This window comes from Chiloscyllium plagiosum, chromosome 3 (assembly GCF_004010195.1).
Source record: "Chiloscyllium plagiosum isolate BGI_BamShark_2017 chromosome 3, ASM401019v2, whole genome shotgun sequence".
Taxonomy (NCBI): domain Eukaryota; kingdom Metazoa; phylum Chordata; class Chondrichthyes; order Orectolobiformes; family Hemiscylliidae; genus Chiloscyllium; species Chiloscyllium plagiosum.
In genome coordinates, this window is record NC_057712.1 from 12,600,878 (window position 1) to 12,622,688 (window position 21,811).

Consider the following 21,811-nt stretch of genomic DNA (forward strand, 5'->3'; position numbering starts at 1 on the left):
AGATCTTTCATGAAAGAAGTGAAACTATCACTGTATTCTAACAGATGAAAGGCTTAACAGACAATCAATTCTTCAATGTATAATTTCAGTTACATCACACTGCAAATTTTTGCTATAAATTCTGTTACGATCGAGCCCTCCACAATCACCTGATGAAGGAGCGTCACTCCGAAAGCTAGTGTGCTTCCAATTAAACCTGTTGGACTATAACCTGGTGTTGTGATTTTTAACTTTGTACACCCCAACCCAACACCAGCATCTCCAAATTATAAATTCTGTGTCTGTGCTTCTCTCTCTCTTCAACTGATGAAGGAGCTACACTCTGAAAGCTTGTGATTTCAAATAAACCTAGTGTCGTGTGACTTCTGACTTTGTCCACCCCAGCCCAACACCAGGGATTCCACATCATATCTTAGAGTCAACATTATTATCAAAGATCATTTAGTTGTCATGTTGTTGTTTGTGGGCCTTCTCTATATGCAGAATTAGCAGCTGAGTGCTTTTGGATGATCTGAGATTGTGAAAGATGCTATTAAACATGTAAGAGTTACTTTCTTTGAAATAATGACCTTGATTATAGGCTTCATTCAGGAGTTTTTTTGTTTGTATTTTGCTTTGAATGTTCAATTTTCCCTAGTTTTCTAGTTTGGCACAATGTACATGGACTTGAATTTAAAGAGTTCTTTTGGATTGCTATGTCCATTCAAAATTTCCATGTTCGTGCAACACAAGGCTTAGCTGACTGGTCAAGTGTGAGTGACTCAATTCATAAATTCCAAGGAGCAGATTCAATGCCCAAATAGTCTTCTGCCTGGAATTTTGCCTAATCTAGTCGCCTGGCAATAACTAAATCTAGCAACTGCTAGAAAATGTATGTGTCAGGACAACGGCCTCCAGCTGCAGCAGTCTGTTGTTTTTCTAACTGGCACCTAACAAGGGCTGCAGTAAAAGTGCTAAGCTTAGCATCACCAACAACATGTTGCATAGAACAGCCATTGACAAGTTCAAAGATTTGTGAATCGAGTCTTGGCAAAACACCTCTGTCCCTGCTACACAAGCTGGCAGTACCAAATACTGGGAACATTGATAGACTTGTCACTCTTAAATGTCCACAGTGTCTCCACATGGTCTGCCTCAGATATTTCACAGAAATTATAGTATAGAACAAATGAATGAATTAGCTTTATTGCTACATGTACTCAGTGAGTACAGTGAAAAATTTACAAGTAGCCACTTATAGCACCATCTTAGGTACAAAGTACCTAGGTACAATCCTTAGTTGCAGAATAGAGAAATGAAAGAAAAGTTACCTGACAGCTACCATAAGTCAGAGAAACAGGAGTTAAAAAGACAAACATTTCAGTCTCTCTCCAAGGGCTCTCCGAAGCAGACCATGCAGGGGGCTCCACGTGGTTTGACTGCTGGTACGCTCTGAGCTGCATCACTCTGGTTGCTGGTCAACAGCATCTCCCCTCTAGCTCCTAGCGGCTGGTGGAAATGGCAAGCCAGCCCACCAAACTAGATTGATATTCATCCTCTACATGAGCAGTAATCCCAATCATGTTTCCATAATCCCATTATTCCTGTTACCTTCAACTACCGATCTAACCTGTGATTAAAGTTGACATAATGTATGGTTAACTCTAGTCATGCATCCCTAATCCTGTAAACTGTGTTTTTTAAAAATGTACATTTACGGTGTGCTATATTTCTCAATTAATTGTGCATTGATGTTCCTGCATTCTTGTCCCAGTTCAGTGAATTGAGAACAGTTCAGATAGACACTGAGGGAATGCTGCACGATCAGAAGTGCAGCCTTTCAAATTAGCTGATAAGCTGTGGTCCCATTGCCTTTTCAAGAATTTTTGTGATCCCATTGTATAATTTGGAAATGAGCTTGTGAATCTTATTATTTATCTTCACTAGTGTTCACAGGACCTTTTCAGCCAGGTCTTCCTACACTATGACAGTGACTATACTTCTAAAGACTAAAAACAAGACTACACTTGTTTGTTGGTTGTTAAGTGCTTTGGGATATCTTAAAGTTATAACAGCACAGCACAGGCCCTTCGTCCCTCGATGTTGCGCCGATCTTTTATCCTACTCTAATATCAAACTAACTTACATACCCTTCATTTTACTATTATCCATGTGCCTATTCAAGAATCGCTTAAATGTCCATAATGTATCTGACTGTACTACCGCTGCTGGCAGTGCATTCCACATACCCACCACTCTGTGTAAAGAATGGTGACCTCTGACATTTCCCCAAAACCTTCCTCCAATCACCTTAAAATTATGCCCCCTCACGATAGCCATTTCCATCTGGGAAAAAGTCTCTGGCTATCTACTTGATGGGCGGCACGGTTGCACAGTGGTTAGCACTGCTGCCTCACAGCGCCAGAGACCCGGGTTCAATTCCCGCCTCAGGCGACTGACTGTGTGGAGTTTGCACATTCTCCCCGTGTCTGTGTGGGTTTCCTCCGGGTGCTCCGGTTTCCTCCCACAGTCCAAAGATGTGCAGGTCAGGTGAATTGGCCATGCTAAATTGCCCATAGTGTTAGGTAAGGGGTAAATGTAGGGGTATGGGTGGGTTGCGCTTCAGCGGGTCGGTGTGGACTTGTTTGGCCGAAGGGCCTGTTTCCACACTGTAAGTAATCTAATCAAATCTAATCTAATCTACTCTATCTGTGCCTCTCATCATCTTGTACACCTCGATCAAGTCACCTCTCATCATTCTTCGCTCCAGTGAGAAAAGCCCTAGCTCCCTCAACTTTTCTTCATAAGACATGCCCTCCAGTCTAGGCAGCATCATGGTAAATCTCCTCTGCATCCTCACTAAAGTTTCCACATCCTTCCTAGAATGAGGCGACCAAAACTGAACACAATATTCCAAGTGTGGGCTAACCTTAGCTTTAGAGAGCTACACCATAACCTCACAGCCCTGAAACTCACTGCCCCTACTAATGAAACCCAACACACCATATGCCGCCTTAACAACCCATCAACTTTGAGGGATCTATGACCTTCTAAAATGAATCACTTCACACTTTTTCAGGTTGAACTCCAACTGCCACTTCTCAGCCCAGCTCTGCATCCTATCAATGTCCCATTACAGCCTACTACAGCTCTCCACACTATCCATAATTCCACCAACCTTTGTGTCATCCAAGTCAGTTATAAAAATCACAAGGTGCAGAGGTCCCAGAACAGATCCCTGTGATACACCACCAGTCACTGAGCTCCAGGCTGAATACTTTCCATTCACTACCACCCTCTTTCTTCAATGGGTCAACCAATTCTGTATCCAGACAGCCAGATCTCCCTGTGTTCCATGCCTCCTCACTTTCTGAATGAGCCTGCCATGGGGAACCTTATCAAATGCATTACTAAAATCCATATACACCACATCCACTGTTCTAACTTCATCAATATCTTTTGTCACATCCTCAAAGAATTCAATAAGGCTTGTGAGCTGTCCCCCAAAAAGCCATACTGACTATATTTAATCAAGCTATGTTTTTCCAAATAATCATAAATTCTGACACTCAGAGCCATCTCGAATTTGCCCACCACTGATGTAAAACTGACTGATCTATAATTCCCAGGGTTATCCCTATTTCCCTTTTTGAAGAGGGGAATAACATTTGCCACTCTCCAATCATCTGGCACTACTCCAGTGGATATTGAGGATGCAACGATCATTGACAAAGATGCAGCAATCTCTTTCTTCACTTCCTTTGGGTATATCTCGTCTGGCCCGGAGGAATTTATCCATCCTCATGTTTTTCAAATTTCCAGCACATCCCTCTTCTTAAGATCAACCTGTTCGAGCGTATCAGCTTGTTTCACACCGTCCTCACAAACAACAAGGTCCCTCTCACCAGTGAATACGGAAGCAAAGTATTGATTAAGGACCTTTCCTACTTCCTCTGACTCCATGCACAAGTTCCCTCCACTATCCCTGATCTGCTTATCCTCATTCTGGTCATCCTTTTATTCATACATAAGTGTAGAATGCCTTGGAGTTTTTGTTAATCCTGCCTGCCAAGGCTTTTTCATGCTTCCTTCTAGCTTTCCAAAGTCCATTCTTCACTTCCTTCCTGGCTACCTTGTAACTCTCTTGAGCCCTGTCTGATCATTGCTTCTTCAACCTTAAGTAAGCTTCTTCCTTCCTCTTGACAAGGTGTTCCACATCACTTGTCATCCAAGGTTCCTTCACCCTACCGTCCCTTCCTTGCCTCAGTTGGACAATCTTATTCAGCACTCAGAAAGTGCTCCCTAAACAATGTCAACATTTCTGTTGTGCATTTCCCTGAGATTATCTGTTCCCAATTTATGCTCCACAGTTCCTGCCTAATAGCATTGTAACTCCCCCTGCCCCAATTAAATACTTTTCCATACCATCTGCTCCTATCCCTCTCCATGACTATAGTAAGGTCGGGAGTTGTGATCACTATCACAGAAATGCTGCCACGCTGAGAGATCTGACACCTGACCAGGTTCATTGCCAAGCACCAAATCCAATATGGCCTCCCCTCCAGTCAGCCTATCTACATATTGAGTCAGGAATCCTTCCTGGACACACCTGACAAAATCTGCTCCATCCAAACTATTTGAACTAAGAAGGTTTCATTCAATATTAGGGAAGTTGAAGTCACCCATATCGACAACTCTGTTACTTCTCCACCTTTCCAAAATCTGCTTTCCAATCTGCTCTTCTGTGTTTCTGTTGTTATTGGAGGATGGTGTATCGAAAGCTCCCAATAAAGTGACTGCTCCTTTTCTGTTTCTGACTTCCACCCATACTGACTCAGTAGACAAACCCACCTCGACTACCTCCCTTTTTGGAGCTGTTATACTATCCTTGATTAGCAATGCTACTCTCCCACCTCTTTTCCCATCCTCCCTATTCCTTTTGAAACATCTAAACTCTGGAACATCCAATAATCATTGCTGCCCCTCTGATATCCACGCCTCCGTAATGGCCACAACATTGGAACTCCAAGTACTGATCCGTGCTCGAAGTTCATCACCCTTGGAATCCTGTGTCAATCACCTATCTCCCACCAGGCTAGGACTGATGTCAGAACAGGGAGAAAGTGAGGACTGCAGATGCTGGAGAATCAGTCAAAAAAATGTGGTGCGAGAAAAGCTCGGCCAATCAGGTCGCATCTGAAGAGCAGGAGAGTCGATGAAGAGCTTATGCTTATGCCTGGCCAGTTGTGTTTTACCAGGACCACACTTTTCGACTTTGATGTCAGAACAGGGCTGCTCCCAGGATCGCTGCCATTTTTGATATATTGAATTGTTTCCAGCTTAAGCTTTTGGTTTGAAATCTTGTGCTCAAATAATTTGAGGTTTTGGCACTTCTGCGTATGTGCCTGTCTATTTTAACATCATCTTAAATCTTCCTAGATTCTGTAGGAATTACATGCCACTGTGTCTTATTTATTACAAACAGAAACTTCTGGAAATAGTCAGCAGATCTGTCAGCATCTGTAAAGAGAGAAATGGGCTGAAACTTATGTTTTATTTGTCAAGTGCAAGATGTGTTAAGGTTTTGGAGGGGTTTTCATCAAGAAGCCATGAGTTTTCTCATTTTACCAAACGCACCTTAGCATTTACCACCCTACTCCAGTGGCATCCCTCCTGTCTGATTCTGTTTTGATCTTTCCCCACGCCATCTTTAAAAGTCCATTGGGCACCGAGACAAGCACTGATAATCCAGAGTTGCTCTGCATGGTTCCTGACATTTGCCTTGGGAATTGTAAACAGGAGGAAATTAATGTCCTGGCTTGGAGGTCCTGCTGGACAGGGAGACATACACGCAGATTCCTCTTTCTTCAGGACCAACTTGATCCAAGTTTGCCACCTAGGTTAGTCAGTCTCACTCCAGCAGCATAAGTGCCACCATCCCCTCTGTTATCTCCCCTTATCTTTGTTACTATATCCAACTCTCACCAAAGCTTATAGTCTACCACTTTCATTATAACATTTTCCTTACTCTCACTCACCCCAACCCCAATACCACCAGCTCTGCATGCCCATGCGCTGCCTAGTTATTCACTTGTGATACCGCCCCAGCTGCACCAACTGCTTTCATCTCCTATACCATCACCCACTTTCTCATTCCAAGAGGAAAATAGCCCAGAATAGGGTAGGAAGAGTCAAGACAGATGGTGGTTTCCTGACATTCGGGTCCTCATCCTTATGTGACGAAGATCCTGACTCTGACTGTCAATTTGGCTAACTGACAGTATGCAAGCCCCTGTATCAGAAGCTGCCCAAATGCAGTGTCCCTTGACTTGACTGAGAGAAATTTCCTGGCTTTGACTGCTTTAAAAAATCAGACAAATTATATTAAACTAGTGTCTCTGGTTGAGCTGGAAAAACATAAATTGGCAGGCATTCCAAGACAGGGATGCTGTGAGCTTTGAGGTAAGATCAGAATGAATGGTCCGTATGAGAATAAGTGCAGAGATGCAGCCTGATCCAGCCAATGAGGTGCGTACATGTCCCTGAGGGCAATATCCTTGCTGCAGCATTACATTGATTGTTGCTGCTGCAGCTACAGCACATCATAATAATGCAGCAGTATCCTGTAAGTAGATTAGAGTATGCCGCAATACTTGTCAGAGGCTGGCAGATGCCAATGGCCATGAGTGGGAGGTGTGTGTGGAGACTGCCAATGGAGCATGTGCTGAGCTGTTGGTACCCAGTGTCCAACACAGTGGTCCTTGGAGCCAACAGTGAGCTGACCTCCAGATATGTGTTCTGATTGACATATCAAGATTTCTCAACATCCACTCTATTTGGTCAGACAAGAGGCTATGTATTATTGAGGCATGTTTCAGCATCAATAAACTGTTTAACAAACTATTGTCACAGTAAATTAGCAATTCACCATGCAACTTCTGAAAAGTGCTAAGAAGGAGGCAAGATGCTGCAAATGCCAAGACGAGACTTGCCGGACTTCTCAGCTAATTTTGCCACAAATCTCGCCATAACTTTCTCGGGATTTATAAAATTCCACCAACTGTTTCAGGTCAAGGACCTCTCTGTTGATGATTCTTCAAAAGTTCTGAAAGCCACGAAACCTTGAGCAGAGTTTTTACTTGCTCTGTTAGTTAACAAATTGATGGACAATACATTGCCAATACTGGTTGCCCCATATCCATACAATACTACAAAGGCCTTTTAATTACCTCAGATCAAATCTGCTATCCTGATCTGGAGAGGAGCTTTTCCCTTAGAGAGCTATTGTGCAATCTGATTGGATGGCAGCTCTGTAGTCCCAGTCATGACTGGTAATCTGGTGCTCATCATTGTGACTACAGTCAGTTATGGATGCTCTTAACATCAGGATTGTCCAAGGTATTGGTGGGGCTCAGCTAGCAGGCCCCAGAGAGAGCAATGGGTACAAGAGGCAGAGGGTGAAAAGTTAAAGAAAGGCATGACCACGTTGGGAAGCTGAGGATCGAATCCTCCGAAAGTTCTCCAAAATAGGTTCTCATACAGTCTCCCACCTGTCTTCCGCCATGTAGTTAAAGTTGCAGGTCTACCATCATTTTTCTCTTACTATAGGTAATATAATGACCGGGCAGAATGCAAATATGTAAATATTCGTTCACTAACCCAGTTTCTCTCTGCTCAGATGTTCGTAGCTATGACTTGGAAGTGCCAGTGTTGGACTGGGGCGGACAGAGTTAAAAATCACACAACACCAGGTTATAGTCCAATAGGTTTATTTGAAAGCACTAGCTTTCAAAGTGCTGCTCCTTCATCAGGTGGTTGTGGAGAATAAGACACAGAATTTATAGCCACTGTAGTGTCATGGAGATGTAATAATACATGGAACAATTTTAAATTCAGTCTTTCATCTTTTAGAATGGGATGAGCTAATTTCTGTTCTTTGATATGTAAATCCTAGAACTACTTTTAACTTACGTTCTCAAAATATTTCTAGCTTTTCTAATGATAGGTGCCATCTCAGCTCAGACAATGCATTAAGGTGCGAGGTCTGTCTGTGTCCCATGTTGAGTCAAACTGGTTCTGTTTGTAAAGTGGGATTTACAGAATCTTACATGGATTCATGCAGTTTTTGAGCAAATTGAAAAGTAATTCTGCAAAAACAAATTCACCCCATAAACTTTTTTGTGTGCATGTCAGAGAGACAGTGTGTGTGTGTGGGTGAGAGTGCTTGTGATGGTGTGTGTGTAAACATGATTAAGTGTGTGCGGGAGTGTCATGGGGTGTATGCCTGTGAGAGGGGGGGTGTATGTGCGTGTGTATGAGAGAGTGTGTGTGTCGTGCAGTGCAGTGGGGTCACCTGTAGTGTGATACGAACCCAAAGTCCCATTGAGGCCATTCCCATGGATACTGAACTTGGCTATTCGCTTCTGCTCAACCACTCTGCATTGTTGCTTGTCCTGAAGTCTGCCTTAGAGGATGGTCATCTGAAGATCTGAGGCTGAATGTCCCGGACTGCTGAAGTGTTCCCCGATTAAGAGGGAACAGTCCTGTTGTGGTTGTGTTCACCGAGCTGGGAATTTGTGTTGCAGACGTTTCGTCTCCTGTCTAGGTGACATCCTCCGTACTTGGGAGCCTCCTGTGAAGGGCTTCAGTGATCTTTTCTCCAGCATTTATAGTGGTTTGAATCTGCCGCTTCCGGTTGTCAGTTCCAGCTGTCGGCTGCAGTGGCCAATATAATGGGTCCAGGTTGATGTGCTTGTTGATTGAATCTGTGGATGAGTGCCATGCCTCTAGGAATTCCCTGGCTGTCCTCTGTTTGGCTTGTCCTATAATAGTAGTGTTGTCCCAGTCAAGCTCATGTTGCTTGTCATCTGCATGTATGGCTACTAAGGATAGCTGGTCGTGTCGTTTCGTGGCTAGTTGGTGTTCATGGATGCGGATCGTTAGCTGTCTTCCTGTTTGTCCTGTGTTGTATTTTTGTGCAGTCCTTGCAGTGTCAAGACACTGTTCAAAAGGGCCACAACACACTGCAGCACACCAGAACTGCAAAAAGAGGAAGAAGAACACCTCTACAATGTATTCGCCAAAAACGGATACCCCCGCAATTTCATCAACAGAAAGACAACGGAATGAGGACATGCCACAACTCAAAGGACTAGCCACTTTACCATACATCAAGAACATTTCTGAACTGACAGCCAGACTACTACGACCACCAGGACTCATAACAGCACACAAACCAACAGCCACTCTTCGACAACAACTCACCAGGACAAAGGACCCGATACCCAGCATGAGCAAAACCAACGTAGTATACAAAATCCCATGCAAGGACTGCACAAAACCCTACATAGGACAAACAGGAAGACAGCTAACGATCCGCATCCATGAACACCAACTAGCCACGAAACGACACGACCAGCTATCCTTAGTAGCCACACACGCAGATGACAAGCAACATGAATTCGACTGGGACAACACTACTATTATAGGACAAGCCAAACAGAGAATAGCCAGGGAATTCCTAGAGGAATGGCACTGATCCACAGATTCAATCAATAAGCACATCGACCTGGACCCAATATACCGGTTGTACGATGGTGTTGTCCTGAAGGCTGGGCAGTTTGCTGCGTACAGTGATCTGTTCAAGGTTTGGTGGTTGTTCAAAGGTGAGGAGTGGAGGCAAAGGGAAGATCTTGGTGGGGTGCTCATTCTCATCGATACTGTGTGCAGTTTGAACAAGCCTTCTTTTCTGCACAGGACCTCCAACCATCACTACACTAGATATGTTGACAACATTTTCTTCCTCTGGAGCCATGGCGAGGAGTCACTGAAACAACAACACAGTGGTATCAACAAATTTCATCCCATGATCAGACTTACCATGGATGACTATTTAGTATCTGTCTCATTTTTGGACATGTGCATCTCCATCAAGGATGGGCACCTCAGTATCTCACTCTACCGCAAACCCACAGATAACTTCACGATGCTACACCACTTTAGCTTCCACTCGAAACCTATCAAAACAGCCATCCCCTACAGACAAGCCCTCTGCACACACAGGATTTGTTCGGATGAGGATGAACGTGACAGATACTTGAAAGTGCTCAAGGATGTCCTCATGAGAACAGGGTATAATGCTCAACTCATCGATTGCCAGTTTTGACGTGCCATAGTGAGAAACCATAATGACCTCAGGAGACAGACACAGGCTGCAACAGATAGGGTACCCTTTGTTGTCCAGTACTTCCCAGAAGCTGAACAACTGTGCTATGTTCTTTGTAGCCTGCAACACATTGAGGATGAGCACCTCATCAAGACCTTCCCCACGCCTCCACTTCTCACCTTCAAACCAGATCATTGTACACAGTAAACTGCCCAGCCTTCAGGTCAACAAAATCATACAGCCTTGTCATGGCAGCCACTGCAAGGCGTGTCAGAGTGTCGACACGGATGCCACCATTACACATGGGGACACTTCTCACCATGTACACGGCAAGTACTCATGTGACCTGGCCAAAGTTGTCTATCTCATACGCTGCAGGCAAAGATGCCGGGAGACATAGTACATTGGCGAGACTGAGCAGACACTATGACAACGGATGAACAATCACCAGACAGGACTGTTCCCTCCCAGTCAGGGAACACTTCAGCAGTGGTGCGGGACATTCAGCCTAGGACCTTTGGGTGACCATCCTCCAAGGCAGACTTTGGTACAAGCAACAACGCAGAGTGGCCAAGAAGAAGCTGATAGCCAAGTTCAGTACCCATGGGAATGGCCTCAATCAGGATCTTGAGTTCATGTCACACTACAGGTGACCCCACTGTACTATTCTCTTGTGCTCTCGGGGGCTCTCTCTCACACCCCTACATACTTACACACCCACGCAGGCCCCCTCTCATGCACAAACTCTTTCTCCTACTCACACCCACGCATGCCCCCTCTCACAGGTATATATACCCATGACACACACACACCCACTTCACCAAGCTTACACACATGCATGCACATACCCGCTCTGTCTCTCCTATATGCAAACGCATATAAATTTATCAGGTGAATTTTTCTTTTTGCAGAATTAAATTTTATTTTGCTCATAAACTGCATGAATCCATGTATGACTCTGTAAATCCCACTTTAGAAATAGAACCAGTTTGACTCCACATTGGGACATGCACCTCACACCTTAATACGTTGCCTGAGCTGAGATGACACTTATTGTGAGAAAAGCTAGAAATATCTTGAGAATGTAATTTTAAAGAAGTTCTGGGATTTATATATCAAAGAACAGAAACCAGCACATCCTGTTATAAAAGATGAAAGACTATATATAAAATGATTTAATGTATTTTTATATCTCCATGACACTACTGTGGCTATACATTCTGTGCATTATGGCCTTGTTCTCTACAACCACCTGATGAAGGTGCATCGTTTGAAAAGCTAGTGCTTCCAAATAAACCTGTTGGACTATCACCAGCTACTGGTAGACCTTCGGAGTGTTTCCAGAATTTTCTGTTTTTATTTCATATTTCCAACATCTGCAGCATTTTGTTTTTGCTTTCTGTCGTTGAGTCTCTGTCTCTTCCTGTGCTGCCACTCTTACCATTGGTGAGAAGTAGCAACCAATGCTTTAGGTTTAATGGGACTATTTCTAACCACTGCACAAACCTCTTGATGGCTGCTTGTGATTTTATTTTGTATAATATTCCTGATTTTCGCCACGTCTCATTCACAGTTTCTCTCAAAACATGCCAGACACAATCGTGTATTTTATTGCATACTCTTTGATATTTTCCTGCTGAGTGGTTTCATTTTATTTTGAAAATGTGGCTTCCCATAATCTGAAAAATGAATCTGAACAATGATTGTTTTTAAACTAGTGATACACAGTTTGAACAGTTTTTGTGTTTATTATAAGCCCTCTGTTGGAAGCAACTAGGATAAATAATTCTATATGAGAGATGTTTGATGTTAAACGTTTTGACTATATGATTTACTTCGTTTTTAAATTGAAATTCACAGCTACGTGTATTAAATGTTCTACTTTAATTAATGTTCATTTAAACTGTGTTCCATTTTAATCAGGTTGCTGGGATGGGTAATCTGCTTAAGGTCCTAACCAGGGAGATTGAAAACTATCCACATTTTTTCCTGGATTTTGAAAGTAAGTTGTACTGCCGGGCAGCAACGAGCACTATAAGTCTAGCTTCAGCTGTTTTAAATCAAATCCTTCACACAAAATGTGGCTGAGGAATGAAATACTTCTGGAAATTATTCACTTCTACCCATGCAGCAAAGTTGATGGCATATTTCCCCTCAGTAGCTTTTAATATTCACCACATAGTGCATCTATCTCTTCCCTTTTTTTTCTTTCAGGAGCCAAATGGGGAATCTTCTAAAAGTTCTCACTTGCACAGAGTTTGATCAAGGGCCAAATTTTTTTCTTGACTTTGAAAGTGAGAATAGACTCTTGCTTGGCTTTTACCACAAAACTAATCTGCATGTGCCTGTAGAATAGAGAAATTGGGGTATGAAAGGAACTGAAATGGTGTATATCTGGGTATCTACAAAACTACAACTTGCCAAAATCTGTTCAAATATTATTAATCTTTTCCACGATCAGTTGCCACTGCACCCAAGGACAACAATAGAGCTTCGTAATCGTAAAAGAATCCAAAACACAAAGTCAGTGAAGGTGTTGTTTATGGTCATTTGGTCTAGCAAGTTAATCTCACACTCTGTGCTGCTGAATCTACCCAACAACACACTTCAGTTGCATCCAATTAAAAATAGTTTCTATCCACTAAAGTTAGAAATATTTCCTCCATGATTGGACATGATTTCAAGCAGTTTAAACAACTGACGAAATAGGTTGCCACATGGTAGATCCAAGAGTAAATCTAAATATTGTAATTTGTCCATAACTTATTGTTTATTAGCACAATTTTCTCTTTGAATTAATCTAACTACTTTTCTGAAATTATGTGCATTTTAAATTCTCGAATTTTATGTGGAAAAGTATAGTATTCAGGTCACTGCAGTGCATAAATGGTTTGTTGATGTACGTAAGACAATCTTTAAGACTATTTTAAGTAGTGGTAGTAACAATTTGTTACTTGCATGCCCCTTGGATGGTACTTAGATGACAATATGCAATGCATGATCTTTCAACTGGAATTTCTAACTCTGTTGAGTTAATTCTTAGAATGCGTCCATTTTAAAGAAATACGTATTATCAGTGTGGAAAAGTGGGTTGAGGCTTGCAATATGAATCTATTGCTCTTCACCATTTACTGTTGTACAATTTATTTAATTATTTAACAAATTTAATTAAAGCAACATGAAAGCTTTTGATGAGATACAAAATATAGTTTCTAATCACCCAGTAAATATGCATCTAAACTTAGTTTTGCTGTTTATAAATCTTTTCTTACAATAGGTTTGAACATAAAATTTAGATTCCTATCATTTTTTTCCACTCTGATTTTGAGAACCAGTTAGTTATATATTCCTGCATGATTTTAATAAGCTGTTTTTCTTTGTTAGTTGGCTATAGTATATAGTGGTACTGGCAGAAATCACTCACAGCCGATGTGGCTTTATGCTTTATATAATATAGAGGGTTATTCTAATTATGCTTATGAGACAGTAATGTACTGCTTAGAAATGTACATAATTACAGGAGTCTAATTGCTGTGTACTAACCCATTTGGTGCATGATGCATTGAAGTTATATTTGCTTATATACTGCTTATTTACTTGTAAATTGAGCCCACTGAAGTTTTGCTGCACTTTACTCCCCTCTCACACAATTCTAGATTAATAATCAATTTCTTCTGCTGTTTCCAAGGCCGATTTTTAAAACCTCATTCCATTGTAACATTTGCTCAAACTAAATAAAAGCTAGCAAAAACGGTGCTGTGAAATGGCTTACAAAGTCTTCCTGCCTACTGCTTAGCACAATGTAGATTCCAGTTAAACTTCATTAATTTAGCTTCTTAATACACAATAAATGATATAAAATTGGTTATTTACATATATTTCCATTTTCCTATTGCATGTTGAGTTGCATTAATAGTAGAATTGTAATCCTCTGACTACAATTTTTTTTATTGATTATGGATTACAAGATGAAAGTAACACAACATTGAACAATTTGCAGAGATCTTGTTAGAGAGTTTATGTAGACTAATGGCAAGTTACTGATCACTTTGTTGCTTTTTATCTGCCGAGTTAGGAAATGAAAGGTACAGGCTTGGACAAGTTCGTTTCTAGGTCAGGTGAAAGGATTAGAAGGAAGAGATGGTTGCTGGATTTGATCATGATTCAGAGGCACACATGGAGTATGTATTATACAGACTGTGCAAAGAATAGGGAAGTGAATGGTCAGAGAATGGGGAAAGAGGGTTTTATGAGCTAGCGAAAGAGGAGTTTTGTATCAGTCACAATGTTATCTCCTGCAAGAAATTGAAATTGACAGGAATTGTCATGTGGCTGTGCCATTTATTGTGGTATTTAATTGCTTGTCTCATCTCCTAGAATAAAAGTTTATTTGTTCTATCAAACCTGCAGCAAATTGCATTAAGTCAAAATTAACAATATAATTGGTGAAGTTTTGCATTTGAATAACTTAAGTTAAAAATTACTGATCTTGGTGCAAATGTTTTAATTTTTTTAAACTTTAATTAAAGCTAACACTATTATGTGAGTCACTGTTGTATTTATATTCAGTTACTGTATTAGAATCTGCAGGCAGTTTAAATTTGAGATGGAATTCAATATATTTCCTGAATATTTCCTTCATGCCAATGATGCTATTATTCTGAAAACCTTTCCACTTTGAACATGTTAGAAAGTGATTTGTCATTCACAGGGTATAACAAGTATTCTAAGGAATTTCAAGTGGCTTTATAGTAAATAATTCTGGTGATTATGCCATTGATTTTTTTTAACATTTTTGTAAGGGTGATAAAACTGTGAAAGATTGTTCAGGCATAATTTGTGACAAGACAGTGCTGGAAGGTTATTTCTGCAGAATTGACCCTCTCAAATGAGGTGGGCGTGTGTAGGGGGAAAAAATAATCCTGAATACTTCATATGGTATGGATTATTTTGTATGATCTAATACACCGTGCTTATTATGTCTTGCTATTGTGTATTGAGGTTAAAAATAATTATCACCATTCCTTTTTTAGTTTCAAATTGAACATTGCTGAAACTATCTATCTGGAGTATAATACATGCTTTAAAAAGTTACTGTGAAAATCGATGTTAGCTTTCAGTTGCGAAAAATTCTAAATTATGAGCGCTAGTTACCTCTTGTTGCAAGAGTTTACAGTTAAGTTTCAGGTACTCAACTACTGTAACATGAGGCATGTCATTTAAACATCCAGCAGAATTCAATGCAGTAAAAGTAAATATTATTAGTTCTGGCACATGTTGAGTTGGATCTTTCTGCCTGATTCTAATGTGAGGATGTGTTATTTAGTTATTTAAAGTTTTATTATTTTGAGATAAATTGAATTAAAAATTTTAGCACTCAAACTGCAAATTGAGAGTACTTAACACATTTTTTGAAAGCTTCAAGGGAATACATTCAGGTGTCTGCTGGCAGCTACATGCCTTTGGTTGAACAAAAGTCCTCCCATGCAAGTCAATAGTCTAAACCGAGAGAGAAAATCTTTATCCATTTAATATATATGAATGAAGAAATGAAATATAAAAGCATACCTTGACTCTTTCAAACATTGATATCAATAATTAGCATTAGTCAAAATTCATGAGAGGTAATACTGACTTAGTACAGCACCACAAGAAACTGATAATTTTTATTATTTGAATCTGCTCGTTAACTGGAAGTTGCAGAAAAATAGGTTTGCAATTGCTTACTCCATGTAAAGGATATAAACATTTAAAATTATCAAGCAGCTATATCTGCAACTCTTTTACTAAACGCATGCTGCAGTGTAACAGCATTCAATTAAAAAGATAATTAAAGCATTCCTCTTGAAATCTGACTTTATCTTTCTCTTAATAAATTCACCTTGGTGACAAGTTAAATATGTACAAAATCTTGTTTCATTTCGCAATAGAATCTTCTCATATTTTTGTAGATGCACAACCTACAGATGGAGAGCGGGAGATTTGGAACCAGGTGAATGCTGTTCTGCAGGATTCTGAAAGCATTTTGACGGAACTGCAAGCTTATAAGGGAGCTGGACAAGAGATAAGAGATGTATGCCAGCAACATTCATTCATTTATAAGTGTTGATTTAACTTTGAACACAAAGGCGTTGAGTGTTAATGATTTATTTTGAATTCTGTAAAAACAAATTATACCATTCTGTATTTATTAAAAACATGTACAGAAAGTAATAGAATGAATTGGCTTTTTATTTGACTCCTTTTAGAAAGCTATGTACCCTTTTTAACCATACTCATGGTGAAATTTCTGAAATACTATGGCCCCACAGAGAAACCTGATTAGAATCAATTATTATTAAAGTACATCCTAGGAGTACTCCAGTGCTTAAAGATGGCAATGCTAATTTCAGGGCTTTCCAGTATAGTCTAATGATTTATAGTGAACTCAACTCAATATTGGGAATAAAGTAGTAAAAGCAAATTATTGCGGATGCTGGAATCTGAAACCAAAAGAGAAATGCTGGAAAATCTCAGCAGGTCTGGCAGCATCTGTAAGGAGAGAAAAGAGCTGACGTTTCGAGTCTAACTGACCCTTTGTCAAAGCTTCGACAAAGGGTCAGCTAGACTCGAAACGTCAGCTCTTTTCCCTCCTTACAGATGCTGCCAGACCTGCTGAGATTTTCCAGCATTTCTCTTTTGGTTAGGGAATAAAGTAACTATATTGCCCAATTTGAACTTTCAATAGAATCAGCATTGTCATATGACATTTCAATTTTACATAATATAAAATGGTATCATAAGTTATTAATATCCAAAAGTTCTAAGGTGTGATACCAATGTGCAACATTTTGTTTTCTCCCAGGCAATTCAAAATCCCAGTGATGGCCAGCTGCAGGACAGAGCATGGAGCTCTGTCTGTCCATTAGTTGGAAGGCTTAAGAGGTTCTATGAATTCTCTATAAGATTGGGTAAGTTTTTAAACTGTCTATGTTACTTTCTATTTTTATGCAGATGGGGTCTAGGGTCAGATACACTGTTACACTGTACCATCCTGATACAACATAGAAAATCACGTTTACTTTGCAGAGTTGCTACCAATGGGATACATGCCATCATGCTCAATCCCATTAAACAAACTAAGTTACGATCATTGGCATTAGATAGTCTGGAACTGCTCTGGAAAGTGACTTTTCCTGTGTAAATGCATTGGTAATAGTAAACAACTGCCAGAGGACACAATTAGATCAGGCTTTCTATCTTGAACTTGGAGGCAAATCTCAATCCATCAAATAAATCAACAATTAATTTGATATTGCGGGTGTGTGCAAGTGTTATTCCTAAAAGTGGAGAAGATCCTAACCAAATTCACAGTTATGTCATACCTTATATTCAAATGCATAGCCCATTTGAAGTTAGTGGCTTGAGATCTACTAGTCTTATCTAGTCTTATGCCTGTGCAATTGTTTTGCCTGTCCAAAATCTGTTCAAACTGGATGTTAGCATGGTTTACTAATCATGATAATTTTTGAAACTCATTCCATTACCGTTGCAAACTTTAAGTTGTGGTGGGAAAATGCAAACTCCTTTTACAAATTATTTTTGTATTGTCAATACAGAGAAAGCATTGCAGAGCCTTTTGGAGTCTTTAACCTATCCACCTTACACGCCAACTCAACATCTGGAACGTGAGCAAGCTCTGGCCAAACAATTTGCTGAAATTCTGCATTTTACTCTCCGCTTTGATGAGCTCAAGGTTAGATATACAAAATTGCATGTTATCTTTTTCATAAAATGCAAAAATTATTATGAATTACCATATCCTGTTTTCTTTCCTAGATGAAAAATCCAGCCATCCAGAATGACTTTAGCTATTATAGACGAACAATTAGTCGTAACAGAATTAATAATATGCATGTGAGTAGAGTATGTCAGAGACAAAATGTAATTAGTGAAATATGGTTTACATGTCTTTGAAAGTAATCCATGCTCTTTTTATCTTGCTTGAGTAGTTAGATGCTGAGAATGAAGTGAACAATGAAATGGCCAACAGAATGTCCTTATTTTATGCAGAAGCTACACCAATGTTAAAAACATTAAGTGATGCAACAACCAAATTTGTATCAGAGGTATGTACACCAGATATGGTACTGGTCTAAATTGTGATATAGTAATAATTACCTTTTTTAGATGATTACATAGGATCCCAGGGAACTAGCCAATTGGATATAAAAATTGGCTTGAAGATCAGAGACAAGATGGTAGCAGAGGGTTGCTTTTTGGATTGGAAACCTGTGCCCAGTGGTGTGCCACAAGAATTAGTGCTGGATCACTGTGTTTCATTATTTATATAACTGATTTGGATGTGAATATAGTAGGTATGGTTAGTAAACTTGCAGATGACACCAAAATTGATGGTGTTGTTGACAGTGAAGATTATCTCCAAGAACAATGGGTCCTTGATGAGATGAGTCAAGAATTGGCAAATGAAATTTAATTTAAATAGATGTAAGGCAAACAAGGACAGGATTTACACAGTTAATGATAGGGCCCTGGAGAGTGTTGCTGAACAAAGAGACCTAGGGGTGCAGGTGCATCATTCCTTGAAAACTGGATTCTCAAATAGACAAGGTGGTAAAGAAGATGACTGTTAAGCTTGCCTTCATTTGTCAGAAAATTGAGTGCAAGTGTTGGAATATCATGTTGTGGCTGTACGGGATATTCGTGAGGCTTTTTTTAGAATAATCTGTACAATTCTGGTCGCCCTTCTATAAGATGTTGTTAAACGTAAGAGGGTAAGGAAATGATTTACAAGGATGTTGCTAGGATGGGAGGATTTGAGCTATAGGGAGAGGCTGAAAAGGTAGGGGCTTTTTTCCCTTGAGTGTCGGAGACTGAAGGGTGGTGACCTTATAGAGGTTTATAAAATCATGAGATACATGGATAGGGTGAATAGCCACGGTCTTTTTCCTAGGGTTGGGAAGTACAAAATTAGGTTTAAAGTGAGAGGGAAAAGATGTTAAATGAACCTGAGGGGTACTTTCTTCACGCAGAAGGTGGTGTTTGTATGGAATGAGTTGCCATAGGAAGTGGTGGAGGCTGGTACAAATGCAATATTTAAAAGGTATCTGGTTGGGCATATGAATATGAAGGGTTTAGAGTGATATGAGCCAAATGCTGGCAAATGGGACTAGGTCAGATTGGGATTTCTGTTCAGTGTGGATAAGTTGGACCAAAGGGTCTGTTTCCGTTCTGTGTGGTTCTGTTACCTCGCCTGAGTATTAACAGTATTGATTATTGTTCAGATGAGATAATAATTATAAACTTTTGTACTATTAAAAGGAGTAGAAATTTGATTTTTCTTTTAACCAAAGCCATAAAAAGTTATGCATGAATTCCAGATAACATTAAGGCACTATGTGATGACGGTGATAACAACCGGTCTATACACTTAAACATATGTTGACTTGCAGGAGTCTTTGTTGTCAAACACTCACGACCAGAGTTTGTGCATAAAATAATAAGTTGGTACCACTAATTTGGTATTGAATCTCCTCATCAGTCATAGTCTTTAGAAGTAAATGACTTCCAAGGTATTTGTAATGTTTACCATACTTCAGAATGGTTTCGTTAATGTAAATGGGATGCATGACATTCGGTTGACCGTCGGTTGAGATCAGTTTTGTTTTGGCAGTGCTCGAGGCTAAGTTGAATTTCTTCTATTCAGAATTAAAAGAGACTGATAACAATATGTAATCCTGTTGGAGTGATCAATGTCACTGCAATTCTCCACAAACAGTATTTCATAATGGCTTTGATATTTATTTTAGTTTTGGCATGGAAACAATTGAGATTAAATGATTTCATCTATGCAGTACTTGATACTGGCACTACAGGACAATTAACCTTTGATAAATTGAATGAGCATTATCAGGTAGATTATAAATAATTTCAGGCTATCACGTAGCTTCAGTTAACCCCAGTTTGGATTTTGAAGGCATCAGTTTTCAGGTGTTCCACTCAAGATATTTCTGGTTCCATCACCATGACACAATTACACAATTGTGAAAGCGTTTCTTGGAGTCCCCAGAGCCTTGTGATTTGCTGTAATAAACGCTTGGGTCAGGTTCATTAATGCAATGAAGTGTTGTATACCAACATAAGCAACTTTAAAGTTTGCACCTTCTTCAAAGCCTCCACATACTACTGGTAGTGTGGCGACCAGAAATGTATACAATATTCCAGATGCAGCTCACTAAAGTTCTGTACAGCTGCAACATGATTTGAATCTTTTTTTATTATTCTGTGACCTGATCAATGAATGCAATATTGCGTGCTGTGTGCCTTCCTGACCACCTTATGGCCACTTTCATGGGACTGTTAACCTGTATGCCTGGGGTCCCTTTGTGTTGATGCTTCTAAGGATTCTGCCATTTGTTGTATACTTCACTCCTACATTAGATCTTCGAAGATGCATTTGTCCGGAATAAACTTTATCTTCCATTTCTCTACCTAAAATCTCCAACCTGTCTGTATCCTGCTGTAAACTCTGGCAATCCTCCGCATTATTCGCAGCACTTTTAATGTTTGTGTCATCCACAAACATCATAATCAGGCCAACTACATTCTCCTCCAAATCATTTGTTTATGTTACAAACAACAGGGGTTGCTCCATTGATCCCTGCAGAACACCTCTGTTCACAGATCTCCAGTCGGAAAAATACCTTTCCACTGCTACTCTGTCTTCTATGACCAGGCCATCCTACCAGCTCACCGAAGATCCTTTTTTAACAGCCTGCCATTTCAAAGGGCTTTCTAAAGTCCATATAAGCGTTACCTCCCTGCCCTCATATCTTTGTCTTTGTCATATCCTCATATGATTCAACCTAGTTTGAGAGACCCAACATTCCCCATGCAAAGCCATGCTGCCAATTGCAAATTAATCCATATATTTCCAAAAGTAGGTAAATCCTATCCCTAAGAATCTTTTCCAATAACTTCCCTACCACTGACATAAGGCTCACAGGCCTGTAATTTCCTGGATTATCCCTGTTGCCCTTAAACAAGGGAACAATATTGGTTATTCTCCGGTCTTCTGGGATCTCTCCTGTGTCTAAAGAGGTTACAAAGATTTCATATAAAGCCCCAGCAATTTCCTTACCTGCCTCTCTGTATTCTGGAATGCTGGCCAGCCAGTGACACCCACATTCCATCAGTGTTTCTTTTAAAATACAGGGTCCGGGAAATCACAGTGTGGCCCCTGGAGAGGGGCAGGTGGTGCGGCAGTATCTTCATTTCTGAAGGGTAAAGTTCCAAATCCATAAGCCCTTCTGCTGCTCTATATCAGATCCAGCTCCACCTGGACCTGGATCACTTCCAGAAGTGATCCAGGTCCAGGTGTCCAGGCCCCAGCTATGCCTGCCTCTTCGTAGGGCCCCAGCTATGCCTGCCTCTTCGTAGCCACTTTCTCCAAACAAAAGGAGTAGCCATGGGCACCCGCATGGGCCCCAGCTATGCCTGCCTCTTCGGGTATGTGGAACAATCCATCTTCCGCAACTACACTGGCCCCACCCCCCATCTTTTCCTTCGCTACATTGATGACTGTATCGGTGCTACCTCGTGCTCCCACGAGGAGGTTGAACAGTTCATCCACTACACTAACACCTTCCACCCCGACCTCAAATTCAC

The 21,811-nt window shown here is 40.4% G+C and overlaps 1 protein-coding gene across 7 annotated transcripts in view; it reads left to right on the forward strand.

Moving 5' to 3' along the window:
- LOC122541001 (CYFIP-related Rac1 interactor A) overlaps window positions 1-21,811 on the forward strand; it is a 215,828-nt gene that overhangs the window by 178,528 nt on the left and 15,489 nt on the right. For all 7 annotated transcript variants that reach the window (XM_043677442.1, XM_043677451.1, XM_043677434.1 and 4 more), the window contains 6 exons: window positions 12,068-12,146; window positions 16,096-16,217; window positions 16,989-17,094; window positions 17,743-17,879; window positions 17,963-18,040; window positions 18,136-18,252. In XM_043677442.1, coding sequence (XP_043533377.1) covers window positions 12,077-12,146; window positions 16,096-16,217; window positions 16,989-17,094; window positions 17,743-17,879; window positions 17,963-18,040; window positions 18,136-18,252 — 630 coding nt within the window. In that variant the 5' untranslated portion in view covers window positions 12,068-12,076. The remainder of the gene's footprint in view (window positions 1-12,067; window positions 12,147-16,095; window positions 16,218-16,988; window positions 17,095-17,742; window positions 17,880-17,962; window positions 18,041-18,135; window positions 18,253-21,811) is intronic.